This window comes from Procambarus clarkii, chromosome 77 (genome assembly GCF_040958095.1).
Source record: "Procambarus clarkii isolate CNS0578487 chromosome 77, FALCON_Pclarkii_2.0, whole genome shotgun sequence".
Classification (NCBI taxonomy): domain Eukaryota; kingdom Metazoa; phylum Arthropoda; class Malacostraca; order Decapoda; family Cambaridae; genus Procambarus; species Procambarus clarkii.
The window spans coordinates 17,732,446-17,753,343 of NC_091226.1; the positions used below are offsets into that span (position 1 = coordinate 17,732,446).

The following is a 20,898-nucleotide window of genomic DNA, read 5'->3' on the forward strand; positions in this document are numbered from 1 at the left end:
TGGTACAAGTGGGTCCATTAAACTTACCAGTGGTACAAGTGGGCCCATTAAACTTACCAGTGGGACAAGTGGGCCCATTAAACTTACCAGTGGTACAAGTGGGCCCATTAAACTTACCAGTGGTACAAGTGGGCCCATTAAACTTACCAGTGGTACAAGCTGGTCCGTTGCACTTGCCAGCAGGGAGACAGAGGAAGGTGGAGCAGGTTTGGTTGAAGTAGTGAGGAGAGCAGCCGGTGTTACACTCACCGCTCTCACTGCAGTAGGCTCCAGACGCACAGCCTCCGCTCAGAGCCTGTGGCAACAATTATGTCGGCTGTGGCAACAATCATGTTGTCTGTGGCAACAATCATGTCGTCCGTGGGAACAATCATGTCGTCCGTGGGAACAATCATGTCGTCCGTGGGAACAATCATGTCGTCCGTGGGAACAATCATGTCGTCCGTGGGAACAATCATGTTGTCTGTGGCAACAATCATGTTGTCTGTGGCAACAATCATGTCGTCTGTGGCAACAATCATTCCGTCTGTGGCAACTCTTGGAAATCCGACACTAACATTACTAAACGCTGCAAGACGTTGTTAATATACATTAGTTAGTTATAAATGGATTATAAAGAACGGGAGATCCGTGACGTCATCAAAACATTGATTAACGATCAACAAGTCTCCTTAAAACTAACAGTTTAGCAATTAAACTTGATAGAAACGTGTTCTCTATGATTTAACTTGAACAAATCGACCATAAAATTAAAGGCTCCTTCATATTGTCAATAAAAGAGAGAAAATAGAACCATATTTTCGGGGCAGCTGGCGGACAACAGAACAAATGTAAACAAGAGGCTGCCCATCAGATTTAGCGATGCACGACACTACAAAGATCTCATATATAAATCGCTCAACAGTGATTCTGCCACAGCGACCTCATCAATAACGGGAAGTGCTAAATATCCGACTAAACACATTGTCTTCTAGTTTATGGCCATATAACTAGATAACTCTTAGATAGATTAGTTAGTTATGCAGCATGATAACACCAAACCAAGGGTATGCCTGGTTTTACCAATTACTCAATCCTAATTAATGCATGTCACATTTCATTGACTATAATATTGTCGTACAATTGTTACTGTGTAAAATTCCGGCAAGTAACCTGTGACGAACTGTAGAAATCACAGAGAGCTGTTAATACCTACCATAGACTGCACAGACGCCATACTTGCTCTAACAAGGACCAAATGCCGCCAATAACACAGGTCCAGGACGGACTACATGTGGTGGAAAGTGTCTGATGTTAGATGACTGGACTATACTCGACCTACCAGCTACCTTGAGGTTAACTTCAGGTGCTTTCTTATCTTGAGATTATCTTGAGATGATTTCGGGGCTTTAGTGTCCCCGCGGCCCGGTCTTCGACCAGGCCTCCACCCCCAGGAAGCAGCCCATGACAGCTGACTAACACCCAGGTACCTATTTACTGCTAGGTAACAGGGGCATAGGGTGAAAGAAACTCTGCCCAATGTTTCTCGCCGGCGCCTGGGATCGAACCCAGGACCACAGGATCACAAGTCCCGCGTGCTGTCCGCTCGGCCGACCGGCTCCATACAGCAGTACCAATTTCTACCATCTAATTGGTCATTATGTCTGTATTTATGATGGTCCACATAGTTACAAATCTTATAATCTAAACAGGAGGATGGGTTGGAATTTTAATTATGCCCGGTAACCATTTCATTAAAAATAGTAAAGGATTTAAGAAAAAATGCCGACTTCTATTTTCAACATATTTTAAGCAACACAGAATGGTAGACACAAAGAATCCGTCTAAAGCCTAACAAACTGCATTTGTCAGAAGGTGAACTCAATATGACATTTGCGGAAAAAAAGTCTTCATTAAAATTGCACCCTTCACCATACAAAGTATGTGATGTCTATATATTGTCCGACTCTTCTTTGAATACTAAGCTCCAAAATGAACTTCTTGACCACTTGCTAAAAGACTATTGGACTTTCCTATAAAAAGTAAGTGATACAGATTCACTTTAATAGAAATATTATGCTATCTTTTGCATATGGTTACATCACTGCCATACTAATTAACATGCTACACTTGCTCAGCCACACCTATCAAAACAACCTTGCTCTTTAGTTTAATCTTCTTAAATGCACAAAAAGTAACTTTCAAACACAGAAAAAATTAACCCCCTAGCTGCCTCTGCTGATTTCAATAATGTATGAACATTTTTAGACAAGTATTGTCAATTATAAAGCAGAACTCCAATGTTCCATGGGAAAAAGCTTAGCTTGAGCATTAGTTATGTCTCTCCTAACTCAAACAATTAATTGTGTAACACTGTACTAGTGATATAATTTTGAATAACGGAATTCATGTCATGATAGTACCGTTTTCTAATGTAATAAAATTTACTTATGAGTATATACAGTAGCCATCATGGTAAAAATGGACAAATAATAAGAGAAAATATTTTGCGTAGTGTGGTGAAATTGTGTCTTAATGAAGACTGCTTTGATATATGGTAACTGACCCATCAAAACACGCAGCTATGGGGTTAATGAGATAAAACAACATCATTTACTAACACTAGCTACTTTCCCATTTTGTGTTTTGAGTAGTTTAAAAATCAGGTGATGAGCTTTTTTTATCCCCTATTACCAAGTATCCCACTTACGTCAGTACTGTAATAATTTTTAGTGGTAATTAATTACTGTTTATGTCTGCAAATCTAGGTTTTATGTTTCACTAATGTGAGTCACCAAGTGACTCCGGGGCTTAGCGTCCCCGCGGCCCGGTCGTCGACCAGGCCTCCTGGTTGCTGGACTGATCAACCAGGCTGTTGGACGCGGCTGCTCGCAGCCTGACGTATGAGTCACAGCCTGGTTGATCAGATATCCTTTGGAGGTGCTTATCCAGTTCTCTCTTGAACACTGTGAGGGGTCGGCCAGTTATGCCCCTTATGTGTAGCGGAAGCGTGTTGAACAGTCTCGGGCCTCTGATGTTGATAGTTCTCTCTCAGAGTACCTGTTGCACCTCTGCTTTTCAACGGGGGTATTCTGCACATCCTGCCATGTCTTCTGGTCTCAGGTGATGTTATTTCTGTGTGCAGGTTTGGGACCAGCCCCTCTAACATTTTCCACGTGTAAATTATTATATATCTCTCCCGCCTGCGCTCACGGGAGTACAGATTTAGGCTTTTTAGTCGGTCCCAATAGTTTAGGTGTTTTACTGAGTGAATTCTAGCAGTATAGGATCTCTGCACGCTCTCCAGGTCGGCAATTTCTCCAGCTTTGAAAGGGGCTGTCATTGTGCAGCAGTACTCCACTCTAGAGAGCACAAGCGTTTTGAAAAGTGTCATCATCGGTATAGCATCTCTTGTGTGAAAAGTTCTTGTTATCCAACCTGTCATTTTTCTTGCAGTTGTGACGGCTACTTTATTGTGTTCTTTAAAGGTAAGGTCTTCAGACATGAGTATACCCAGGTCCTTTACATTGCCTTTTCGTTCTATGTTATGATTTGCCTGAGTTTTGTACGTGGTTTCCGTTTTTATATTTTAATTTTTTCCATAGCGCATGAGCTGGAACTTATCTTCGTTAAACACCATATTATTTTCTGTAGCCCATAGAAAGACCTGATCTACAACTGACTGGAGGTTTGCCGTGTCCTCTATGTTGCCTACTCTCATGAAGATCCTAGTGTCATCTGCAAAGGATGATACAGTGCTATAGGTTGTGTTCTTGTCTATGTCCGATATGAGGATGAGAAAAAGTACTGGAGCAAGCACAGTACCCTGGGGGACTGAGCTCTTCACGGTTGATGGGCTGGATTTTATTTTGTTGACTATTACACACTGGGTTCTGTTGGTCAGGAAATTGTAGATCCATCTGCCTATTTTTCCGGTAATTCCTTTTGAACGCATTTTATGTGCAATAACGCCATGATCACATTTATCAAAAGCTTTTGCGAAATTTGTGTAAATTACATCAGCGTTTTGTTTGTCTTCCATAGCATCTAATGCCATATCATAGTGGTCCAGCAACTGCGACAGGCAAGAGCGCCCTGTTCTGAAACCGTGTTGTCCGGGGTTATGGAGATGCTGTGATTCCATGTATTTTGTGATCTTACTTCTTAGCACTCTCTCAAAATTTTTTATAATGTGCGATGTTAGTGCTATCGGTCTGTAATTTTTTGCCTCTGCCTTATTTCCTCCTTTATGAAGTGGTGCTATCTCTGCTGTTTTTAGTATATCAGGAATAACGCCAGTATCTAGGCTGTCTCCACAGAATGTGGAGGGCCTGCGATAGTGGTTTTTTACAGTTCTTGATAAATATGGAGTTCCAAGAATCCGGGCCTGGTGCAGAGTGCATAGGCATACTGTTTATGGCTTTTTCAAAATCTAGTGGGGATAAGACATGTTTACTCCTTAACTAACCCATTTTAGCAGTAATACTAACACACATTAATTCGGTAGTTTATTACAGTTATCAATTATTTGATTAATTGGCTATGTACGTAATCCCCCCCAAAGATGGGATCAGGTAAACACCTAGCAAGATAATTTTTTATATACAGTCCACTTTGAATTAATAAAAATAAATTAAAGTAAGTTCAATAAAGCAATAATTTAATATATCAATTAATTAAAAAAAAATCCTACTGGGAAAATATCCCACAGCAACAATCATCTGTCTTAACTCTAACCTTCCAAAACGCTTTTATAGCATCGACTTGTCTTCTAGATTATTATTCATATTTTATTGATTTTTTCTCTAATGCTAATGTGCATCGAGATAAGAATTAATAACTTAAAAATAGATCTAAAGTTTATTTTGTCGAATAACTCTCATTAACTCTTCTCAATTCTGAAGCGAACAAAGGATGAATCAAATCAAATGAACATTATATGGCTATTCAGGAGCAGTGAGTCAGGAGCAGTGAGTCAGGAGCAGTGGGAATTAGGAGCAGTGGGTCAGGAGCAGTGGGTCAGGAGCAGTGGGTCAGGAGCGGTGGGTCAGGAGCAGTGAATCAGGAGCAGTGGGTCAGGAGCGGTGAATCAGGAGCAGTGAGTCAGGAGCGGTGAGTCAGGAGCAGTGAGTCAGGAGCAGTGAGTCAGGAGCAGTGGTTACGAGCAGTGAGTCAGGAGAAGTGAGTCAGGAGCAGTGGGTTACGCGCAGTGAGTCAGGAGCGGTGAGTCAGGAGCAGTGAGTCAGGAGCAGTGAGTCAGGAGCAGTGGGTTACGAGCAGTGAGTCAGGAGAAGTGAGTCAGGAGCAGTGGGTTACGCGCAGTGAGTCAGGAGCGGTGAGTCAGGAGCGGTGAGTCAGGAGCAGCGAGTCGGGAGCAGTGAGTCATGAGCAGTGAGTCAGGAGCAGCGAGTCGGGAGCAGTGAGTCATGAGCAGTGAGTCAGGAGCAGCGAGTCGGGAGCAGTGAGTCATGAGCAGTGAGTCAGGAGCAGCGAGTCGGGAGCAGTGAGTCATGAGCAGTGAGTCAGGAGCAGTGGGTCAGGAACCGTGAGTCACAAGCAGTGAGTCAGGAGCCGTGAGTCAAAAGGAGTAAGTAAGGAGCAGTGAGTCAGGAGTCTCTCCTGTCTCATTGGATATAGACATATTTGAGCAGTAATGTTATACTCATTGTAGTGGTTACGAAGTGACTATAGACTATGCACCTTGCTACAAGCACCACGTATACAAAACAAATATGGCATATCACATAATTTTATAAGTCACTGACGACTCACATAGAGAGAGAGCCAGCCAGGTGTGGTAGCCATGACTCGCACCGCGGCCAGGTAGCCAGCGTGGACGCCCTCGGAGTGTAGAGTAAGAGCTGTGGGGGTCTTCAGCAGGCGAGGAGTACCGGCGGGGGCGGCCACGTTCAGTATCGACCCGTACACCCTGCTTACTTCCTCTGTCATAACAACACAACCATAAGCATTAACAAATTATAACTTAACTACATTATGGTCTCTTAAATGGTTTTTAATTTTGCTTGCTAGTCATTGTAAGATCTTTGTCTAATTAGGAATATGTGCGTTTAATTCAATGTTTTATAGGAATCAACATAATAACTAAGCTGTAACATAGATGATTATGAAGGAAATGTTTAAAGGGAGAAAAATATATGAAATTCTTATTTTTAATTTTAACATGTCAGAGGCCAATGTGAGGTAAATCATCAACTTTGCAGTTCAAGGAGCAAGTGTGAGGAAATTCAAGTTTGAAAGAGTAAAAGTAATGACTTATTATTTATGTAGAGTGTAATGACAGAAGTTAAAACTAAATAGTTGTGGTTCAGAGAACTAGATCAGTGTGATAGCTAACAGCTATATAATAAAGTTAATGGATTATATAAATGATAGAGGAAATAGACGTAGGTGCTTGCGTAACTGCTTCGTGAATCTGGCCCTAGTTGAGGATAACTGGTCGAACTGCAGTCACTCGTCACTGTGTTCCTGAACTGGCAGTTTGAGGTGTTTGCTGAAGTTTGTTGATTTCTGATTTCAATGACTGATTTTGATGCAATAATTATTAGCTGAGTGGTATTCCATGGGCCTCAGTGGCTAATCAGTGACCAGTAGCCTGAATAAGCTACAAATCACTGTGACTAATGTCACTGATCCCACTTCAGTCCCAGAATCATACTTGACTGTAGTAATTGATTACATTCAGTCCTCTGGGTTAAATACAATTTATTTAGTCTAGAAATTTATCCTCACAAGAGTTAGCAGGGAAATTAAATTGCCTAAAGACTTCCCACACCTGCAACTCTAGTACAGGACATCTGTCCTGCACAAACTGACCCACAAATGTGCTATTTACTAAATACTAACTTCAAATTAATCTAATAATTCTGAGGAGGAGTATCAGTGTTTATCAGTTGTAAATATTGAACTCCGACCCGTTTTTCTCCCCCTCGCCCCCCCCAGAATTATGTCGGAAAAAGCGACACCATTTGCTAACCTTTAATACAATATGCAGTTAATATTGCTGTTGATTTTGTACTAACAAATTAAACAAAATATCTTGGTTGATCATTCAAAGAAAACGGGATATCATTGCCACATCGCAATTAAATTCACCAGCTAATAATAATGTGAATCACTTAAAACACCAGTCTAGCATTAGAATCAATAAAAAAGTATTCTCTATGACTGGATCTGATATAATTATTAAGAAATTACAGTCTGCCTCCCATTGTCAATGAAAGGGCAAAAGGAACCAGTGAGAGAGACGCGTCTTTTGAGCCGAGAGGGAGCAGATGCCATTAAATTTAACATCAACAAGTATCGCTTGGAGCACGCTTGATGTTCTGTTATTATTTCCATTAGGCTCAGTGTTATGGTATGTACAAATCTCCCATCATCAGCACGATCTTCGTCAACAATAAGGGAAGTGTTCTGTACCCGATAACCTGTTAAATCTAGTCATTCCTTGCCAGTAATGTAGGTAGATTAGGGTATACCGGTTAGGACAAGAGGCGAGCCACCCAGATGGGGAAATATCAATTAAACAATTACCTAATCATTTTCCCTGATATAAGTGTCATATATGGGTTACGACTATTATTGTGTGTGCCTTTTGTCAGGTGAAATAGAAGAGGAAGAAGAATTAACAACTACCTGGTACAACACGTAACAATTGATTACACTAGCGTCACCTACAAGGAGTACTAGTTTGTGATCTTCCACGTTTACATCTGGTTGTCCAGTGCAAAATCTACCATACAGATAAGCTGTATTTGTTTCATTTAATTCACTAACCCATGTAGTATTAACATTTGTAGTAAATGTCTACCAATCGATAATTTCGACTGATAGACTATATAATTAATAAACCTCCCAGCTTGTGTAGGAAACGATTTGTGGGAATTAAATATCATACCGTCAACTTTATAAAACTCATACAGTCCGCTATCGAAATAAAGAAATTAACGTAAGAAATAAATTAATATAAATAAATTAATATTTGTATAAAAATATATAAATCCCACGAGTCAGCTTCCCCCACACCCACATCCCTCCAACCTGTGTGTCCCTCACCCCTCCAGCCTGTGTCTCCCTCACCCCTCCAGCCTGTGTCTCCCTCACCCCTCCAGCCTGTGTCTCCCTCACCCCTCCAGCCTGTGTCTCCCTCACCCCTCCAGCCTGTGTCTCCCTCACCCCTCCAGCCTGTGTCTCCCTCACCCCTCCAGCCTGTGTCTCCCTCACCCCTCCAGCCTGTGTCTCCCTCACCCCTCCAACCTGTGTCTCCCTCACCCCTCCAGCGTGTGTCTCCCTCACCCCTCCAGCCTGTCTCTCCCTCACCCCTCCAGCCTGTGTCTCCCTCACCCCTCCAGCCTGTGTCTCCCTCACCCCTCCAGCCTGTGTCTCCCTCACCCCTCCAGCCTGTGTCTCCCTCACCCCTCTAGCGTGTGTCTCCCTCACCCCTCCAGCCTGTGTCTCCCTCACCCCTCCAGTCTGTGTCTCCCTCACCCCTCCAGCCTGTGTCTCCCTCACTCCTCCAGCCTGTGTCTCCCTCACCCCTCCAGTCTGTGTCTCCCTCACCCCTCCAGCCTGTGTCTCCCTCACCCCTCCAGTCTGTGTCTCCCTCACCCCTCCAGCCTGTGTCTCCCTCACCCCTCCAGCGTGTGTCTCCCTCACCCCTCCAGCCTGTGTCTCCCTCACCCCTCCAGTCTGTGTCTCCCTCACCCCTCCAGCCTGTCTCTCCCTCACCCCTCCAGCCTGTGTCTCCCTCACCCCTCCAGTCTGTGTCTCCCTCACCCCTCCAGCCTGTGTCTCCCTCACCCCTCCAGCCTGTGTCTCCCTCACCCCTCCAGCCTGTGTCTCCCTCACCCCTCCAGCCTGTCTCTCCCTCATGGGAAGACATCATCTATCATCAGCTCCTCCTACCAGCTGGTGGCCCGGGGGGCAGAGGCTGTCAGAGAGCCTGACATCACAGTCGTGTTGTGTAGGTGTCATGCAATATGTTGGAGTATGCAGCCCATCCTCCTGTTTACACAGTAGTTTGTGTAACTATGTGCACCATAGTACAAAGATTGACGTACTAAGGAATTAGTAGAATTTGGTACTATTCACTTTATAGAGTCCGTAACAAAATAAAGCTAAAAAATAAACATCAATATTCCTACGCCTAGTATAGCACAGATAGCGAGTATTAGGCCTAGGAAGGTTAGATTAGGTTAGTCGGTCTTTGCAACATGAATCGAAAACCTTTTCCAATTTGTCCACATTCAATAGTACCTATTTCTAGTTTCTAATTAAATTGTACGTCGGTATATGTACTATTGTCCTCATCGTCATTATAAGTACTACTAAAATACGAGGATGAGCTGTTGCGTCATAATGCGAAACACATAAGAATAAAGGTAACTGCAGAAGGTCTATTGGCCCCATACGAGGCAGCTCTTATTTATAACCACCCAATCCCACTCACATACATGTCCAACCCACGCTTGAAACAATCAAGGGACCCCACCTCCACCACGTCACCTGGTAATTGGTTCTACAAATCAACAACCCTGTTACCGAACCAGTATTTACCCAGGTCTTCCTAAATGTGAAAATAAATCCTATATTTCAGTAGAAAAATGCACTGTACAGCGAGTACAGGCAATATACGGTAAATTTTATTATTTGTTATAATGTATATCTTTATTTTATATTCATGGTCATTTATTAACCTGACAGAGCACAACACTGAAATTACTGTACATTAGTTTGATTAAGGTCAGTTTTGACTGAGCCATTGAGGCTTCATTGGTTGAAGGCTCTTGGATTTCTGATAATCCATAATCCTTGGATCTTCTGATGTCGTTCTCGGTACTCCGGCTAGATTCCCGGTTATTCGGATTTCTGTCTGTCCGGATTTGTCTAAGTTTGGCAGACAAAAAATCGGATTTGATTTTGGCCGGATTACTCAAAGGTCCGGTTTAACGTTATCCGGATAAACGAGCTCATTTGTGTGTTTATGTAGATTTTTTCAGTGTACACACATTCCCAAATATAAAATTATAATGCAAACAATAAAAATGATTGCAAATATATATGATTAAGCCTTGACAAATTTTACATAATGATTAAATCTGATTACAATTACATTCTCTATAAAGACACTAAGGGTGACATGCATATGAATAAAGTTTAAATGTATCAATATTCAAGAAAAACACGAAATGATTAATACAAATTGGATGAGTTTAGAACCAGGAAAGACCTGGTTAATACTTAATTGGAAATCAGGTTGTTAATCTATGAAACCAATCATAACAGGCGTTGGATCGCTGGACCGTTTCATGTATAGGTTAGACTTTGGTATAATTAAGTTTGAGTGGATGCGTCGTATGGGCCACTAGGCTTTCTGCCGTTTTCTTTAATTTTTATGTCTGTATGAAATAAAGAAAACGAGTAGGAATGCACATGAGAATGGTCATATCATACTTCAGTAAACACCTTGTACTATCACATATTCTCACCAGAAGGTGGTATTTACCTGGGATGTGGTATGAGGTCTGAGGCATGCCAGGCTCGGTATAGGTGGTGTTGAGAACACTGCCGTAGCCTTGGGTTGAGGTGATCAGCGGACACACGGCTGCTTCCCCAACAGTAACATGGGCAGGACAATTTAGTGTGCCATTGGGCTTGGAAACCACAGTCACTGTAGCACCGTCCATCACACCTGGCACCAGCTCCAAGAAAGCTGCAAGAAATTAGGTAATCTCTTATTGAAAGTTAAATTATGACAAACAAAATAATAATAAAATACCCTCGTATGTTGCAACAATTACGATAAGCTCAACAAAAATAACTGGTGCATATATACACGGCTTGAATAATATATTATATATATATATATATATATATATATATATATATATATATATATATATATATATATATATATATATATGCGAACAAGCCTGAATGGTCCCCAGGACTATATGCGAATGAAAACTCACACCCCAGAAGTGACTCGAACCCATACTCCCAGAAGCAAACGCAACTGGTAACTACAGGGCGCCAGGGTGATGGTCAAGCGGATTAAGGCGCCCTGTAGTTACCAGTTGCGTTTGCTTCTGGGAGTATGGGTTCGAGTCACTTCTGGGGTGTGAGTTTTCATTCATATATATATATATATATATATATATATATATATATATATATATATATATATATATATATATATATATATATATATATATATGTCGTACCTAGTAGCCAGAACGCACTTCTCAGCCTACTATGCAAGGCCTAATTTGCCTAATAAGCCAAGTTTTCATGAATTAATTATTTTTCGACTACCTAACCTACCTAACCTAACCTAACCTAACTTTTTCGGCTACCTATCCTAACCTAACCTATAGAGATAGGTTAGGTTAGGTTAGGTAGGGTTGGTTAGGCTCGGTCATATATCTACGTCAATTTTAACTCCAATAAAAAACAATTGACCTCATACATAATGAAATGGGTAGCTTTATCATTTCATAAGCAAAAAATTAGAGAAAATATATTAATTCAGGAAAACTTGGCTGATTAGGCAAATCGGGCCTTGCATAGTAGGCTGAGAAGTGCGTTCTGGCTACTAGGTACGACATATATATATATATATATATATATATATATATATATATATATATATATATATATATATATATATATATATATATTTTATTAAAATAAAAATATATATTTTTTTTATTGGAGTTAAAATTAATGTAGATATATGACCGAACCTAACCAACCCTACCTAACCTAACCTATCTTTATAGGCTAGGTTAGGTTAGGTAGCCGAAAAAGTTAGGTTAGGTTAGGTTAGGTAGGTTAGGTAGTCGAAAAAAAACATTAATTCAAGAAAACTTGGCTTATTAGGCAAATCGGGCCTTGCATAGTAGGCTGAGAAGTGCGTTCTGGCTACTAGGTACGACATATATATACATACATATATATATATATATATATATATATATATATATATATATATATATATATATATATATATATATATATAAATATATATATATATATATATATATATATATATATATATATATATATATATATATATATATATATTGGTAGCAGTCTTTCCTGTAGACATATATTATTAAATATGACCGAAAAAGTAAGATTAATAATTCTAACACGAATTTTCTCTATCTTTCTTACGTTTCTTTTCACTGTTGATGGTAATTCAAAGATCAATTCTCCAAAATTCATTTTTATTTCTAGTCTGACGCGACACTTGAGCGCGTTTCGTAAAACTAATTACAGTTTCAAAGACTTTAGTTTACAAACACACAACTGAAACTGAATAGAGCTTACACATCTTCGAGTTTTTATCTACATTTGGGTGAGGTAGATGAGGTGAAAACAAACTTTCAACAATGGGTATTGAAAGGGTATTAAATTCAAACACAAGACAGAACACGAAACAATGGGCATTGAATGGGTATTAAATTCAAACACAAAACAGAACACGAAACAATGGGTATTGAATGGAAGTAATTGTAGAAAGCCTATTGGTCCATATTTCTTGATGCTTCTATATTGGAGCGGAGTCTTGAGGTGGATAGAATATAGTTGTACATTAATTGGCTGTTGATTGCTGGCGTTGACTTCTTGATGTGTAGTGCCTCGCAGACGTCAAGCCGCCTGCTATCGCTGTATCTATCGATGATTTCTGTGTTGTTTGCTAAGATTTCTCTGGCGATGGTTTGTTTGTGGGAAGAGATTATATGTTCCTTAATGGAGCCCTGTTGCTTATGCATCGTTAAACGCCTGGAAAGAGATGTTGTTGTCTTGCCTATATACTGGGATTTTTGAGGCTTACAGTCCCCAAGAGGGCATTTGAAGGCATAGACGACGTTGGTCTCTTTTAAAGCGTTCTGATTTGTGTCTGGAGAGTTTCTCATGAGTAGGCTGGCCGTTTTCCTGGTTTTATAGTAAATCGTCAGTTGTATCTTCTGATTTTTGTCTGTAGGGATAACGTTTCTACTGACAATATCTTTCAGGACCCTTTCCTCCGTTTTATGGGCTGTGGAAAAGAAGTTCCTGTAAAATAGTCTAATAGGGGGTATAGGTGTTGTGTTAGTTGTCTCTTCAGAGGTTGCATGGCGTTTCACTTTCCTTCTTATGATGTCTTCCACGAAACCATTGGAGAAGCCGTTGTTGACTAGGAACTGCCTTACCCTACAGAGTTCCTTACCCTAAGAACTCTGTAGGGTAAGGCAGGTCCTAGTCAAGGCGCAGGTCCTAGTCTAGGCGCCACCTCACCAGAGGTCAGCTCCAGCTACCTCTCGGCTACTAGGACAAGAATCTAGCTCTATCAAATCACCTCATTCTTTGGGGCACACGTGAGGAACACAAATGCGAACAAGCCTATACGGTCACCAGGCATATATGCCACTGAAAACTCACACCCCAGAAGTGACTCGAACTTATACTGCCAGAAGCAATGCAACTGATATACAGGATCCCTTAACCCCTCGATCGGACAAGAGGATGGTATCCTCTTATACTTATGGATGGTATATATATATATATATATATATATATATATATATATATATATATATATATATATATATATATATTATATATATATATATATATATATATATATATATATATATATATATATATATATTTATAATCACTATTCTCCACAAGTTCTTCACTGATTGCTTTGTGATTTTCACACAACATTCCATTCACATCCGAGCGTGCTTTTATGTACATACTATATAGATGTCACGCCTGTGATGGGGGAAAAAACATGCTTTTTTGAAAAACGGTGTTTTGCATGTGAGGGAAATCTTCGAAACCTCTTTAGTGATTGCTTCGAAATTTTGACACAATGTTGCATTCAAATAGTCGCGTGTTTTTTTTTTATACCTACTATATACATGCCCCACCTGTGACAGGAAAAAATCATGCTCTTTGAAAAAGAGTGCCATCTGTTGAACGTAAGAGCAACACATGCTATAATCTCCGAAAGTTCTTCACCGATTGCTTTGAAATTTTGACACAACGTTCCATTCGAATATGCCCTTGTTTTTATATACCTACTATACTATATAGATGCCACACCTGTGACAGGTAAAAACCTTAAAAAAGCACCATCTGTTGCCCATAATAGCAACACAAACTATACTAAATATGTTACAATTCCATTGCAATGTTTTCAATTGCATTGACAAATTGAATTTTCATAGATTTTGATATATTTTCATTTTGATTTAATTATTTTGTGTGACATTGCATTGGAATTGAGTTGTGTTGTTTACCATTCCGTTCATTTCATGAGTATAGTTTATTTTTATATATTTTCATTTTTTCCTTTCGGGTTTTTCATTGTTTTTCTTATATTTCAGTGATGGGAACATCAGATCATTTGATGTTCCCATTTTCCTGATGAGAACATCAAATCATTTGGGAATGCATCTAACGAGGGAGTGGGGAATGGTGGGGAGGACGAGGGGATGGGAGTTGGGGATGGTGGAGAGGACGAGGGGGACAGGGGAAGGGTAATGGTGGGGAGGACGAGGGGACGGGGGAGATGGGTATGATGAGGATGAGGGGACAGGGGAATGGAAAATGGTGGGAAGGACAATGGGGACAGAGGAGTGGGGGATGGTGGTGAGGATGAGGGGTTGGAGAAGGGGGGAATGATAGGGAGGACGAAGGGACGGGGGAGTCGGAGATGGTGGGTGGATGGGGGAGAGTGCAGAATGGTTAGGAGGACGAGGGGACTGTGGAGTGTGGGATGGTGGGGAGGACAACGGGAAGGAGGGGGAAATGGTGGGGTGGACGAGGGGACGGGGGAGTGGGGAATAGTGGGGGGAGGACTGAGAGACATGGGAAGATGGCTGTGGCTCAGCAACGCACATGCCTTGGCCTTGCTGAGCCACAGCAATGCGTGGCCTGGTACAGGTAGAGTTATATATATATATATATATATATATATATATATATATATATATATATATATATATATATATATATATATATATATATATATATATATATATATAAAGTATCAGGATACATACCAACAACAGTATACTCTCCAGGAATAGTGTAAGTGTGGTTGGTGCCGTTGGTGATGTAGATGGACCCGTCACCCCAGTTCGTAACCCAGGAGCTGGTAGCGTTGACCGTCACGCTCACCGTCTGTGGACAGGTCAACGGCAGTGACAGGAATATTAGAGAGAGGTGGTCGTGTTAGCGACTGAGAGACACAATGGTGAGTTATATAACCATATGGCTATGTAGTGGTCATGCATTGTTTACTAAGGGATTTATCATGCAATTATTGCCATGGTCATGCATTTACCATGTACACATCGTATAAAGCCTGTAACATTACTCAGGCTCACCATGTATAGCCTGTAACATCACCAGGGCTCCCCATGTATAGCCTGTAACATCACCAAGGCTCACCATGAATAGCCTGTAACATCACCAAGGCTCACCATGTATAGCCTGTAACATCACCAAGGCTCACCATGAATAGCCTGTAACATCACCAGGGCTCACCATGTATAGCCTGTAACATCACCAAGGCTCACCATGTATAGCCTGTAACATCACCAAGGCTCACCATGAATAGCCTGTAACATCACCAGGGCTCACCATGTATAGCCTGTAACATCACCAAGGCTCACCATGAATAGCCTGTAACATCACCAGGGCTCACCATGTATAGCCTGTAACATCACCAAGGCTCACCATGAATAGCCTGTAACATCACCAGGGCTCACCATGTATAGCCTGTAACATCACCAAGGCTCACCATGTATAGCCTGTAACATCACCAAGGCTCACCATGAATAGCCTGTAACATCACCAGGGCTCACCATGTATAGCCTGTAACATCACCAAGGCTTGACGGTGTTCACACCACAGTGGTTACACCCTGTAACGTTAGTGAGGCATAACCACCGTTCACAGTACACAATGTACTCACCGCTCCAACAGGAAAGAGAGAAGTGTTGGCGTTGAGTGTGAGGTTGAGGTGGCCAGTGAGGACCGAAGTTTGCCAGAGAGTGAGAAGACCGGGCGTCGAACCCCCGCACTCCGAGCCGTCAACACACACTGCCGTACAGAGACCACTGGCGGCCACTAGCGCTGTGTACAATGGTACAATGGCATCACTATCTACTCCCGTCTGTCTTAAGGTTAATACTGCGCAATATCTAGAGATTCAGAGATGCTTTTCCAGAAGCAATTATGCATAAATGTTTGCGGACTTTTTGTATAAATAAAATAATATTCTGAGACTGCAGGAAGCAAAACATATGAGAAACACGAAAAATCTGTACAATAATAATGACTTTTGTCATAAACGGAACTCACTTCCCAACTTCTGAAGGCAGTAGCAATAGCGTCCTTCGTCAGCAGCACAATACCAAAAGTGAAGTCGACCGCAGAAGTTCTTACATATGTCAGGCGTGAGACCTTCAGGGCTGTAGTGGCCCCCTGACATACTCACCCACGGACTCTGTACGGCGTCTCTGTAGCATCCTCCCTCTACACGCCAACCAAGAAAGATCATAAATGCATTTAGAAATTAGCACAAACGTGAAACAAATTATAGATAAAACAACCATAATTTTGCAGCATGTAGCCTATTTGCGCGCGCGATAACGTGATGATATATGTTATTTGACAAACCAGTGCTTTTTACAATGGTTGTAAAATCAACCAACCTAATTTCAAAACAACCAGTTTCCGACAATGGTTGTTTAACCTGCGCACTATAGCAGAAAGTGTCGACGTTTCGGCGCAAGAATGTGGGCTCGTTACTCTCCCCAGACCAATCCACGAGTCAACTCAGAGTGTAGACTCAAGGATGAACTCCAGGGAGGAAATGCTATGTCAACGAGGGGACAATAGTTGCTATGCGAGATATGTATGTCAATCACCCTATTGGTAGAGAACTTGGCATTGCAAAGCCAACTGTTAGATTGTGGTGCAGCGGTGGGAAGAATCCAGGAACTTAAACGACAAACGTCGGCTTCTTGAGGTTATCTTGAGATGATTTCGAGGCTTTTTAGTGTCCCCGCGGCCCGGTCCTCGACCAGGCCTCCACCCCCAGGAAGCAGCCCGTGACAGCTGACTAACACCCAGGTACCTATTTTACTGCTAGGTAACAGGGGCATAGGGTGAAAGAAACTCTGCCCAATGTTTCTCGCCGGCGCCTGGGGTCGAACCCAGGACCACAGGATCACAAGTCCAGCGTGCTGTCCGCTCGGCTCTCTCCCTCCGGCTTGGTGGACTAAGAGAAACCTCTCCCGTAAAAGATCAGTGAATTCTTGAATGCAACTGCCATCAGGGATGAACTACAGTTAGAGGTATCTGGACGCACAGTGAGAAACCGACTTCATAAAGCCGACATCCATCACTAGAATTCAGCCATAAACTTCTGGAGCACCATAGAGAAGCAAGATTGGCTTTTACAAGAAGATTTGTCAATGGACATCTCGATTACTGGGCTTCTGTAATCTCCAGTGATGATAAGACAATCACGGCAGCGACTCGGGCCAGATTACACTACTGGCGTCCCAACAACACATGTTATAAACAACAGTTTATATATGAAATCGCCTGGAGTAGTTATGCATCGTGTAGTGTATGGGGGTGGATTCCTTTACCCGGCGTAGGGGAACTTGCTGGTATTCAGGGAACTTCAGTGCTGACACATGTGTTGAGATTTTTGAGGAAGTGATGGTCCCTTGTTTGTGTACATGTGCTCTTCCCTGCCCTGAACATGTAATATTCATGCAGGTATTGTATTGCTTATTTAATAAAGATTTACCACCAAAAAGGCTAACGTAATCCTACCTTTCAACCAATAATGTAACTCAGGCTTTGCTATTGGCCATTTATTTTACCAGCTTCGTTTTTTTTCTGTTAAGCTTAACCTCAAAATATGTTATCAAATATTCTCCCTGAACTTTGTATTGCTATTGTTAATTCGTTTCACGGATCAAGGGAAAGGAACTATCAGGAGAAAGCGCCAAGCCATTAAGACCATACAGCACTGAAAAAAAGGGCTCAGGATAAAGATTTGGGATGGGACGGGGAAGAAGGAATCAGGATAAACTGCTCTATCCATTATGCCCTTATTGTGAGGTGATGGTTTGCCGAGCATCAAAATATTGAGCTAATCGAGTAGCCAAGCAAAGACTGCGATATGAACCCCATAGAGAGTGTATAGAAGAATATACTTCGCAAATGGGAGCAGGTCCAGGAGCGATCCCACCAATGTCTGCTTCAACACACACTGGCCGACTGGCAGTTGATTGATTGATTGATGAAGATTAAGCCACCCAAAAGGTGGCACGGGCATGAATAGCCCGTAAGTGGGTGGCCCTTTTGAGCCATTACCAGTATCAAGAGCTGATACTGGAGATCTATGGAGGTGCGACTGCTCCCTGCGTGACGGAAGATGTCTTCCGTCGTGCGACTGGCAGTTGATTGATTGATTGATGAAGATTAAGCCACCCAAAAGGTGGCACGGGCATGAATAGCCCGTAAGTGGGTGGCCCTTTTGAGCCATTACCAGTATCAAGAGCTGATACTGGAGATCTGTGGAGGTGCGACTGCTCCCTGCGTGACGGAAGATGTCTTCCGTCGTGCGACTGGGAGTTGTGCCGCCATAACCCGCAGCTAATCAACAACCACGTCGCCTCAATGTCTCAGAGGTTTCTGGAGGTTATAAACAGAAGCAATGGACTAGATGTTGAGGGGGAAGATTTCGAACAGGTTTCTTGTTTGTTTATGAATCTGGCTTTCTTCTGATTGTTTGATAATAAATGTATAAAACCATGTTATGTTGGTTAACCATCCTACAAATATTAAGGCCCATCAGATGCAGTTTTACCATAATGATGAATATTGCTGGACTTTGTTTGATGGACTGTGCCTGAAATGTTTATATATACGTTCATATTGAATTCTCTCTCTCTCTCTCTCTCTCTCTCTCTCTCTCTCTCTCTCTCTCTCTCTCTCTATATATATATATATATATATATATATATATATATATATATATATATATCTATATATATGGAAGCCTGGTCGAGGACCGGGCCGCGGGGACGCTAAACCCCTAAATCATCTCAAGATAACCTCAAGATAGCCACTGTCGTACTCAGATATCAAACACGAATTCCAGGGATAGAGGGAATAAATAAACAAATCCACAAGGGCCGTGACGAGGGTTCGAACCTACGTCCGAGAGGATCCCAGACGCTGCCTTAATCGCTGTTCATTTGATGCATCACGCTATTGTGATTTCAGTGTGTAATAGATGAGATAGTATACACAGGCATTGATCGAGGAGTCGACGACACACTAAGGACCAATATGTGTGCCAATTCTTCAGTGCCTTCTTGACCCAAGTCCAGCTATTCCAGCCAGCAGGTTCAGCCGGGCCGCACTGAACCTCTTTGTTTACCTTTGTTAACCTTTGCGTAATAGTGGCTTTAGGCATTGTATGTACTAGCTCTACCTATAAGTCAAACAATCCTTGTAAATATTTATTGTATGTATGTACCTTACCTAAATAAAATTGTATTGTATTGTATTGTATTGTATAACTACAACCCCACACCACAGGCATGTTACTTTATAGAAACTGTAGCTTCCAGGGCAGACTCAACTTCTGAGATGAAGGAAAACTGGAAATTGCCGGTCTCCATTCCCAGCAAGCCTTTCCAAGTAACAGCCTGGTGGACCAAGCTCTCACAGGTCAAGCCTGGCCTCGAGCAAGGCTTGGGGAGTAAGAAGAACTCCCAGAGCCCCATCAAGCAAGTATATGGGGTTGGCTTCCACTTGTTGACACTTCCACACTTAACTTTTAATTCATTCCTTGACATAGGGTAGAACAGGAGCTTCGGAGTCCCCTTTCAAGTGCCTTACTATCATCGAAGAGCTCGAGCTGCCCACGTCACCTGACAGCATTGAGCATTAGAGGAAGACATCTGCTGGAGCTTGTATTCAAACTATGAGGTTTAGCTTCCCCCACATAAAACACAGATGTATTTAAAATTAATAAAGAAAAGTTCAACTTTACACAGACTGATTAGCAAGACGGCGTGTGATATTTAAACGTGCAATGAATACCCACAAGCATGATTATAGAAAGCAGAAAATCAATAAAAACCACATTGTAAAATGATTTTCTTCTGCCAATCAAATCATATTGAAAATAGTGCATCATTAGAATGGCTGTAGATCATTCAATATCCATTGATTGTAATACTAAATTAAAATCAGTCCTACAGGTTCATTTGTTGCAACAGGCAACACATAATTTCCCCAGTGACCGTACCTATAAAAGTGGCGGGAGATGTGGTAGAGGCGGCGGCCAGCAGCAGCTGGAGAACCAACACTGGTCGTCTGTAGGTCAACATCCTGCCTTAGGTTCTCGTTGCCTCTGATCCTCTCTGCTTCAAGTGCTCGTTGCCTCAGGTTCTCTCTCTACTTCAGGAGCTCCTTGCCTAAGGTCCTTGCTGCCTCACACTCGCAATTCCAACCATTCTAAGATGTCTGGAAACACAAATGTAAGTTGACATATAGTTGACATAAGTAACACTTATGAAAATTCTAGTTAAAAAGTTTTACATGTTAAAGTTTAATCTGGACAGGCCAAATTACTGATCTAAATCACTTATTTTCCACAATCGATTTGAAATCGAATAATCAACCTTCTACACAATACAAGACTCGTCGACTCACCACACAATACAAGACTCGTCGACTCACCACACAATACAAGACTCGTCGACTCACCACACAATACAAGACTCGTCGACTCACCACACAATACAAGACTCGTCGACTCACCACACAATACAAGACTCGTCGACTCACCACACAATA

General features: G+C 41.8%; 1 protein-coding gene across 1 annotated transcript; it reads right to left on the minus strand.

Annotated features, from left to right (window-relative positions):
- Positions 1-254: 254 nt before the first annotated feature.
- On the minus strand, positions 255-20,557 carry LOC138357335 (uncharacterized). The gene is made up of 8 exons (XM_069314015.1): positions 20,348-20,557; positions 16,366-16,539; positions 15,977-16,137; positions 15,060-15,180; positions 10,502-10,708; positions 5,752-5,921; positions 3,418-3,535; positions 255-568 (listed from the first exon to the last, which is right to left on the minus strand). The coding sequence occupies exons 1-8, from the start codon at positions 20,427-20,429 to the stop codon at positions 255-257; spliced, it is 1,347 nt and encodes a 448-aa protein (XP_069170116.1). The 5' UTR covers positions 20,430-20,557.
- Between the last annotated feature and the right edge of the window lie 341 nt (positions 20,558-20,898).

Coding starts and splice junctions, on each gene's coding strand:
- LOC138357335 (XM_069314015.1), bottom strand. CDS start 20,429: ATGTTGACCTACAGACGACCAGTGTTGGTTCTCCAGCTGCTGCTGGCC. Junction 10,709..15,059: donor TGGAGAGTATACTGTTGTTG/GTATGTATCCTG, acceptor AATTTCTTGCAG/CTTTCTTGGAGCTGGTGCCA. Junction 5,922..10,501: donor GACCTCATACCACATCCCAG/GTAAATACCACC, acceptor TTGTTATGACAG/AGGAAGTAAGCAGGGTGTAC.